Here is a 9,527-nt window from a genome sequence, read left to right on the forward strand (position 1 = left end):
ACAACTACTACCAACCAGCTTGCCACGAGATGCTTATAAGGGCCCAAACCCCAGATACCTACAGATTCTCGGTATCTTACAACGTCAACCCAACAGTTAGAAATGCTGCTTATCAAGTATACAGGATCGTAAAGAGTTTAGCACTCTGGCAAGTTGAAGACAACCCTCTGAAGCCATCACCTGAAGGAAAACTTGAATTAATGTTCGATCTTTCCTATCTGACAAAGACAATGAACATGGGTGTTAATTCTCGGTATGGAGAGCTTAGAATTAAGAACATTGCTCTTCCCTCTGTTACTTACCGTGCCTTATCTGCTTACGGAGGTATGGGGCCTCTTGAAATGGCCCTGAACCACTTTACCAAGAATCAATACCAACGTAAGTATATCTTAGTACAATCAAACCAAAATATATAACGGTATTCTTTAATAAATATAATGGTTTTGCTTAAAATGTATGTATACATGCCGAGTATACACCAAATATAGTTAGGATTAATGCAGCCAAGTAACAAACATGAACAAATAATCAGACATATAAAACTAAAGGAACTACAGGACCAATTTCAAAATTCTTTTACAGTCACATTGTACCTATGTGATTTTTCAATGCTATATACTACATATGTGCCACGGGTTGAGGCGGACGTCTAGTAGATTTTATGTCAATATATCTTTTGCAGCTTATTGCTCTGTGGATGGTTCAAGAGTAAGAACCTTCAGCAATCGCAGATACAACTATACCGTATCCCGAAGCTGGCATGTGGTCTACACCAGCAAAGCTGATAACTACGATGATTATGTCGTCTTAGTGCGCAGACCAACTGAGAAGACACAAGAAGTGTACATTTCTTACAGGTATCAATCTATTTACATTTCCACATTTTGGACTCTCGCGAAATCTTTAAACAGATTGATAACATGCTCGTAGTATCAGTGACTGATCCAATTTTATTTAGTTTCACTTTTAGCGTCTATTCTAAACGATACTGGTACCTATTTAACTTTCTCATATATATATATTTAAATATAACGTCTTTACAGGTCACAAAATGGCAACGATTTAGAGATTGAAATAAAACCAAGCGCTGATGCATCCAATAACTACAACGTCGAAGTATCAACAACCAGCAAGAAGGTATCAGAAGGGGATTTGACCACATACTGGGACGAAAAAGATGCTTCCCCACTTCTCGAATACTATGTACAACATGATGGAGTCCTTATGATTTATGTTAAAAGAGACCGTCTTAGGATTATGTACGATTCCCAGAGACTTGTAGTTTTACCCACAGAAGGCCGTGGAACGAACAGAGGTATCTGTGGATTTATGACCGGTGACCCTCGCGATGACTACATGACTCCTTACGGACTTGTCGACACACCTGAATATTTTGCGGCCTCATATGCTTTGAACGATGAAAATAGCGAACCAAAGACCCAGCAATGGCAGACACAAGCTAAACAGAGGGCATACTGGCCACAGAATCAATACACCGCAATCCTACGATCTGATGCAAACTGGCAATCAGCTATGCAGACTGACGCTTCCGAGGATAAATGGGACGATAGCAACGTATATGTATCCAGAAGCTACTTGAAGAAGAAGGGAGCGTGTAAGGTGCAAAAACAAGTCCAGTATTATGAGAACTATGCGGAGATTTGCATCACAACAAAACCCATGCCAGCTTGTCAATCAAATTGCAATGCTGAAGGGTTCAAAGTCCAAGCAGCTCAAGTAGTATGCAGGCCTAAATTAGACCAGCAATTCATCACATATAGAGACCAGATAAGATTAGGACAGAATCCTAAGGTATCTGGTGTACCCCAAGCACGACAATACAGAGTGCCCTCAACCTGTAGCGTACAACCTTAATGTAGACAGATCATAAAATGAACAAAGCTTAACAAGTTAACTGACATGGCATGAAATGGACTGATTCTGTGTTATTTTATAAATTCGTATAGTATTTTTAAAAAGTTTGGATATGTATATTGTATTTATGCATAGAAAACGTATATTATTTTGTAAATATGTATTGTTTATGTATTTATCTATTCTTGATTTATATCGCTATAGTATTATTATAAATACCTAGGATAGAAATAAGAAGCAAAGATAAAAAATAAAAAAAACAGTATCTATCTTGTAGAATTATTGATATCGATATTCGTAAATTCGTTTTCGTTTATTGGTAAAGTACTTATAAAATAAATATTAAATGAACGTTGCAATAAAGTGAGTCATATGACAATAAACGTATTTAAATATTTTTCTCTCTTACCTTCACTCTACATAAGATAATAAACACATATTGAAAAAGAAAATTAAACAGACAATTTAAATAATCAATCAAGAATAAAAAGTGTAGCTTGTAAAAACAAGTCACAGACCCTCTTGGCTCCTTGTCTTTGAATGACATTTCAAAAGGGCAACCCATAGATTAGAATATCGACGCTGCTTCAAAAACCAGCTGATTGTCATCGTGATGTTACGATACTATATTCTGCTATTTTTTTATAAGTATTGAATGAAGTTTTGCCTAGTGGATTGTGCAGTGATTTTTGTCTTGTATGAAAAAGATCAGCCAGTAAATAGAACACACTTTTATATATATCGTGATTAAAGCAAAGATAGTTTCACTTTAACCTGTGTCATAGTTTTCGAATGTTCGATTTTTGAATAGTGATACATTTACACACTACACCGAAATCAGGTATGTGTTTTTTTAATTAAAAAGTCTTTATTTCAATGATATTTAAAAATGAAGTAATGAAGCATAGAACAATTGATCACAACGATAAATTTATCAAATGCAATGTAATCTATGTACATTTCATTGAAGGTAATTTAAATGAATACTTGTTTTTTTATTTTATATGAATAAGAGTAAACATCTAAGGACTAACGTACTATCAACCGACTTAAAAAAAGAGTTTGTCAATTTGCTGTTTTTTTGTTTTGGTTTGTTACCTCAGAACTTTCAACTGGTTGAACTGATTTTGATGATTCTCTTTCTATTTGAAAGCTAACGCTCTGTCTTGAATTGTTCTGATAACAATTTGGTTTTTTGATAAAATTTATGTTTCTTTTTGGAAAATGGTATTAGTGGAAAATACCCGTTCCTTGTTTTGATATTAAGTTAGTCATAATAATTTTTAATTAAGGATATTTAATCTAAGCTTATAGGGAACCATAAGTAATACTGACAATCCAGATGATGGTTACTGAAAATTTGTGCTGACTGCTGAGGCATTACGCCTCAAAAGTCCTGATTGGCATCTCTTTTTGAGCACACAAAACCATAGATAATAATATGTATAATTATTTCTTTCTGATTTACTCCTTTTTTCTTTTATTATCTGTTACATATTGAAATAAATTGTCAAAGACAATGCTATTGAGTAATAAAGCTGCCATTTGCCTCTTATATCCTATTTTTGTCATAATTTTCATGTTTAATTTGTACAATAATTAAATAGAAATAAATGGTTTTCTTCCTTTCTTTCTAAATCTGAAGAGTTTAAATGTTCATTGATTACACTAATCTTGGGAAATATTGGTCCAATTTAATAGGCAAGTCAGGAAATGCATATTAGCATATAGTTATCACGCATAAAGGTCCCTAAAGGTCTATCCTGGAGTTCCTTAAACCTGTTCCGTTACTAAAAACTAGAAGATATTAACATAGATCTTGACTTACCACAAAACCTTTTAGTTTACTGATTATAAGTCATTTTATGTATTCTGGGATAACTTACAAATCCGACATATGGAGTTAATGAGATTAGTGCGTTCAAACAAACAAACTCTTCAGCTTTATAATATACTAGCAGTTTGCCTATGGTACATATATAGACTATGTCACTCAGCAAAGTTGCAGCTTTCTAATGGTGAAAGAATTTTTAAAATTGGTCCAGTAGTTTTTGACTTTATCCATTACAAACAAACAAACAAACATATTAGTGTAGAAGTATACATTAAATGTTTCTACTTTATTTTTATTCAATAAATACAGCATTTTACAAATTGAGTTACAAGAAAATTTGTGTTCTGAGTTAGTTTCCTTTGAGTAATCATATCACTTCATACCACTCGAAAGTAATCTCAGAGATTTTAATATACAGTAATGTTGCTTTAATTAAATATTACTAAAAAATAAAAAAGGAAAACATACAAATCCATAAAATCATGTAAACTAAATTGTAAATTATGTTTTACTTAAGATAACGGTCTCTTTACAAGTTATCGATCTTTTGTGGAGCCTTCGTGAATTATCTTAGCAAGTTTTCTATAATCTGTAATAGCTATTTTTAATTATGATGTAGATTTTAGTTAAATTTATCTTGGATTTGTGAATCGTGATTTTACTTCGTATTTTAATTATTTTTAAATATGGCTATTTTTATTAATTAAATATGGCTTAACTCTAGAACCATGCTGCAGTAGGCAATTTAGATAGATACATAGATTAAACGTTTACATTTACGTTTACAAGAATACATTAAATACATGACAATCACAAAATAAGACAATTAACCAAAGAAAAATCAACAAAAATTAAATTAAGTTTTTATTATTATTTTTTACTTTCTTTAAATATCAGAAACATAATTAAGATTAAGTCGTGAATTGTTCATTAGTAAAACAGTTTTCTATTTTATTAAAAAAAGTTTAAGATATATGTACTTGAATCTACTGAGTTTCATTTGCTTAATATGTATCTATTAAAAAAAAATGTGGGACATACTGGGCCATGATCACATGGGGACAGAGTATGTTTATCTTAAAAAATATTTTTTACAATATATACAAAAAAATTTTAATATATATTGTAAAATTATTTCTGAAAAAAATTTACTTGGTATTTCCAAATACGCCGTAGACATTACAGCAAATAATGAGTAATTATTCTAAACTCAACACGCCACACCCTCCTTTCACCACACAAGGCAAGATTGCAAGTGAGCTAAAATATTGCGTCAGGCTGCGTCAGCGCCGCGCCTCTAGCGTACTCGCCTCCCATTGGCTGAACGCGACCTTGGTCACGTATGCATTATTTTCCGTACGATGGTTAAACCTGTGGTCGGCAAGCGAGCTACTGTGTTTCTTGTGGTTTCTTATTATTCCAAATGCGTCGTTATTAAAATAACTTCCATATTTTTTCTAATATTCTCGTTGGAAATATACAGGTTTTCCGTAAGATCCGTGTTTAAATGGCACTGGTAAATTAGTGGCCTAAATACTAAATGTTAAACATTGTTAAAGAGTACATAATATTAACATATTTTACGTCGCCTAGTATTTCTTGTTCCAGGTCAGGTTTTCAATTAATTATTCAATCGTTTGAATCAGCTTACGCCGTGTCAACAATTCTATATATTGTATATATTATTGAGGTTTACCATTTTTTGGCGTTTTTTCTATCCTGAAGTACGCTTATCGAAGCCAATTTTAAAATCCTTGAAATCAGAAAATACCTGTTTTACGTAATTTAGAAGATCCATAATTTAGGTAAACACTTTCGAAGTAATCGTGGCAAATGGTAGCATAAAATCCAAGTGAAAATTAAACCGACTGCTTTGTTATTCAATTCTCTGTCGTTTCGGTGATCGGTTATTTGCTTCAATTTATAACATGTTTTGGACTTTTGTAAGGCCATATTTCAGGGTCTTCAGAAGCCTTAATTTCCTGCTTGATTCAATTGTTATTGAGCGTGAACGTTCTAATTAAAGAGCGACAAACATCGTCCCCTTTGCGTCACGCTGACCCTATCAAATTAACGCTATTTGGCGTCATCATCAATCACGCCAGTGTGAGCTGTTATCAAATATCATCCTTATCATTTGAGGTTTAAGGTAAATATTGGCATTGTCTGTGACATTGAAACCGCAAAACTCAATTGACTCCCGCGCAAGAATAATGAAATTTCAAGGTTGTTTTGTGCGTCCCAATAAATGCATGTGGCGATGAACCAATATTGTCTAACTCTAGATCATACGCAGTAGTAAAATGTACATTAATAAAGGCCATTTAGACTTTCAGTTCCACATTATGATTGGTTATTTTACTGCTAGTCATTGGGGAAAGAATTCCTCCTGGAATTTATAATTTGTACTCAATGTTTTGTGTAAATTCTTTATCTTTAACTTTATTGCATACATTTCTGTATAATATATTGAAATATGTATATCAAATGATATTTATTTGAATTGCTGATTTGACAAGAATCACAAACAATTTGTATTTTTTGAAGTGATTTAATTTTGTGGGAGATACCTATGACTTCAGGGGAAGAAGCTGTGGATTTTTCTTACCTCCTAAAACCCTACTGTGTACAAACGCGCTGCTTAAGACGTAACTGTGGGGTACACAACACATTGTACTGGGTGTAGGTGTGTACTGGGTGTGGGTAACACATTGTACTCTACCGCGTGTCCCGCCAAGCAGTTGCCCGTTTCCAGGCGCTTCACTTGTTTCTCCCACGAGGCGATGGAAGCTGAAACACAAGCTTACGCCGTCCCACAAGAATTTATTTTGTGACTTGAATTCATTTTTCAGTTTATTCACATCATCACTTCACGTAACGATGAAGGAAAACATTGTGAGGAAACTGGCATGTCAAACAATCAATCTGTCAACCCGCACTTTACCAGCATACTGGTAAATGGACATTATTCCTATAGAAACCTTGAATCTCTGCAATGGAAACGAGTAATAGGCATTAGAGATTTTTCACCACGATACACATATAAGTTGTCATAGTATGCATGAACTCTAACACTTTCCACGCCAAGTTTGCAAACAAACATTTCGTCGAGGATAAGCCGTCAACAGCAGATGTCAATTGTTTATACACAGCAGTGGCACTTTCCGTTGATGAAGTAAACACCTCGATTAATGATATCACTTTGAAAACACTAACACAAAGACACCAAGCGCTGGCGTTTAATGAAAAATACATAGGAATAGCGTAATGGAATGCTGACCTTTAATATGGTTTCCATATTAAGAACATATTTACATAATAGGCAAATCTGCTTTTTGTCTGATTGTTTATTGCAAATTGCAATGTAGCTTGTGAAAATATATAACGTATTGTTAATAATCACAAATACAATTGAATAGACATAAAATTTTAGAGAGATCGCTTCAATTATTGAGATGGAGTCTAAAATAAATCTCCTTGACAAGAGGGCAGACTTATGATCTAGATAACCATGAAAGAAAATGGATCAATTAAACAGGTGTAAATGCACCTGCTATTATTGTGTCGACCATTAGATATCCACGAATTAGTTTTCATGCATCTATACTATCAATTTTTTATTCTAATAATATAAATGAAGGGTTAATTTTTTTGATCAAGCTAGCATCAGTAAATAGTGGACCGCTTTTAAAAATTATTTAATCGATTAAGTACGAGATTCCTGATTGCTATATAGAAACTACGGGTGAATCCGAGGTGTGACGGAATACAGACGGAGTATACCTGGGCAATGTGAATCTGACAAAACCCATGGTCCTCCTCCCTGGGTACGATGGGTTTGCGTAAACACAGTGTCTACTTTAAAAAGGAGTTTCAAGCAGCATACCAATTTCTGAGCGAAATAAATTCTTTCTCTGTACCAGAATTCTAAATATTGTTATTATTATTGCATACGCAAAATCGTCCTTACTTATCTCAATCTGAAATCAATTATTTTCATATTTATATACTGATGTCATCAGTGAGTCATCAAACACAAATCACCTACATAATGATATGATATTTTCATAATTATTGAGTACTTTTATTGTGATGATTTGTAATGACTTGCATTTAACAAAAATATGCTATCGTAATCACGATTAAAGAATTATTTGTTGCCAGTAAAGTCAGTGATGAATAAATAACATACTAGTTAGACAACAGGGTAACACAGTGGTCTAACGTTGCTTGTAGATTATAAAATATCCCTAGGGTGGGAGGTGCCAGTCCACATTTTAAAATATGACCAAAATATGTCAATTGCTTATTGCAGAAAAAAGACATATGTCAATCGCTTGATAACCAGGGATTTATCGAGTTACAAAACCACCAAAAAAATACAGTAGATTTTTAAGCCATCGATAACTTAACTTGGACTCCATGAAATACTCTTTATATGTTTGCAATAATTTCATATTTCACTGGACTCTACTAATATGAATCAATTTTGATTTCCTATTAGTTATAATTTTGAAGTTTCTCTGAAAAATAGTGATAACGATATTAGATAATTGAGGTGTATATCGTTGTTGAATATTTGTATATTATACATAATTTATCTTGCTTATAAATGCAAAAGAAAACGTTTTCTTAATTAATAGAAGGTACATACGTATATATACAGTTTTGGTATTGTGCTTCCCCATGAACAGCTTTAACAAATTAATAAATTTTCATACAGTCTGTTAAAAATTCCTATCATTCTATCCTATATATATGTAAATATAATATCTGTCGTAATTGGTACAGATCTAACAACAAATTATTGATTTTGTAGCATATGCTATCGAGTATTTGTTCTTTAGTTTAATAATACAACTACGAAGGTAAACCACTTTCACAATATTTGGTTCATGGCTGTAATTAGTAAATGTAAGTTATATGCATCAATATTCTTTATAAATAAGCAATTTAATACACAAATAACAATTAATTAGATAATTATATGTTTGAAACAGAAAATAACAGTTTTGTTGGGAAATATATATGCAAGACAAATTAATGCCGATAAGTAACACCGTAGAATTGAATTATCTTTTCAAATGCATATCTGCGAAACATTTATCTCTTTAAATAAAACTGTGCTCTTATTGTTTCGCCAAAAGAGGTAAATTATTATCAATTTGACACCGTCGCGTGCGCAAGCACCCATGACGTCATGGCGGCGCGCCTACAGCCAATCAGCTGTCGATATTTTAGAGGCTCGCCTGTTGCTAGCGGTAACTGTCATGGCCGCCGTGGCATTTCTGAGATTAAATGTCAAATATCAAATTTTATGTTACTTAATTCTAGTTATTTGTTGTTTTAGTGTTTTTTTTGGAATTTATTTGAAGATAGTATACGAGTATTTTATTTCCGCCAACTGAAATAGGACTCTTAATGTATAGGGCAATGTATTTCCACATTGTTTTCTTTTAGTATCAGTTATAAGCAGAGCTAAGAGAGTAAGTCAACATAATGTACGTCGTACATAAATTTCATACGTGTAAATAACTGCATAGTGCATATGACCTTTCCAATCATAATTTGAGATATAATTACTAAACTAAAATAGACAATGTACAGATTTAGATGCATACTTCAACTTCACGAAATTCTCTATTAATCTGGCATCTTGTATTTTGATTAAAAAAGGAACAAACAAACGTGAAATGCAAAAGCTCTACTTGAAGTAGAAAGTTTAATTTTAACTAACCTCAACATTTACCTAGTCTTGCCATAAATATTGTAATAAAGAAAAAAGAAAATTGTTAACTGCAAATAACATTTATTACTT

General features: G+C 32.7%; 2 protein-coding genes across 2 annotated transcripts in view; both read left to right on the top strand.

The window, feature by feature from the left end:
* LOC119837699 (vitellogenin-like) overlaps positions 1-2,074 on the top strand; it is an 8,088-nt gene extending 6,014 nt beyond the window's left edge. The window contains exons 6-8 of the mRNA XM_038363430.1: positions 8-378; positions 683-857; positions 1,044-2,074. Coding sequence (XP_038219358.1) covers positions 8-378; positions 683-857; positions 1,044-1,875 — 1,378 coding nt within the window. The 3' untranslated portion in view covers positions 1,876-2,074. The remainder of the gene's footprint in view (positions 1-7; positions 379-682; positions 858-1,043) is intronic.
* Positions 2,075-2,498: 424 nt separating this feature from the next.
* Positions 2,499-9,527, top strand: part of LOC119837547 (trehalase) — a 67,290-nt gene continuing 60,261 nt past the window's right edge. Inside the window, exon 1 of the mRNA XM_038363148.1 lies at positions 2,499-2,716. The gene's annotated coding sequence lies outside the window, so the exon portion shown is untranslated. The remainder of the gene's footprint in view (positions 2,717-9,527) is intronic.

Source organism: Zerene cesonia, chromosome 28 (assembly GCF_012273895.1).
Source record: "Zerene cesonia ecotype Mississippi chromosome 28, Zerene_cesonia_1.1, whole genome shotgun sequence".
Classification (NCBI taxonomy): Eukaryota; Metazoa; Arthropoda; class Insecta; order Lepidoptera; family Pieridae; genus Zerene; species Zerene cesonia.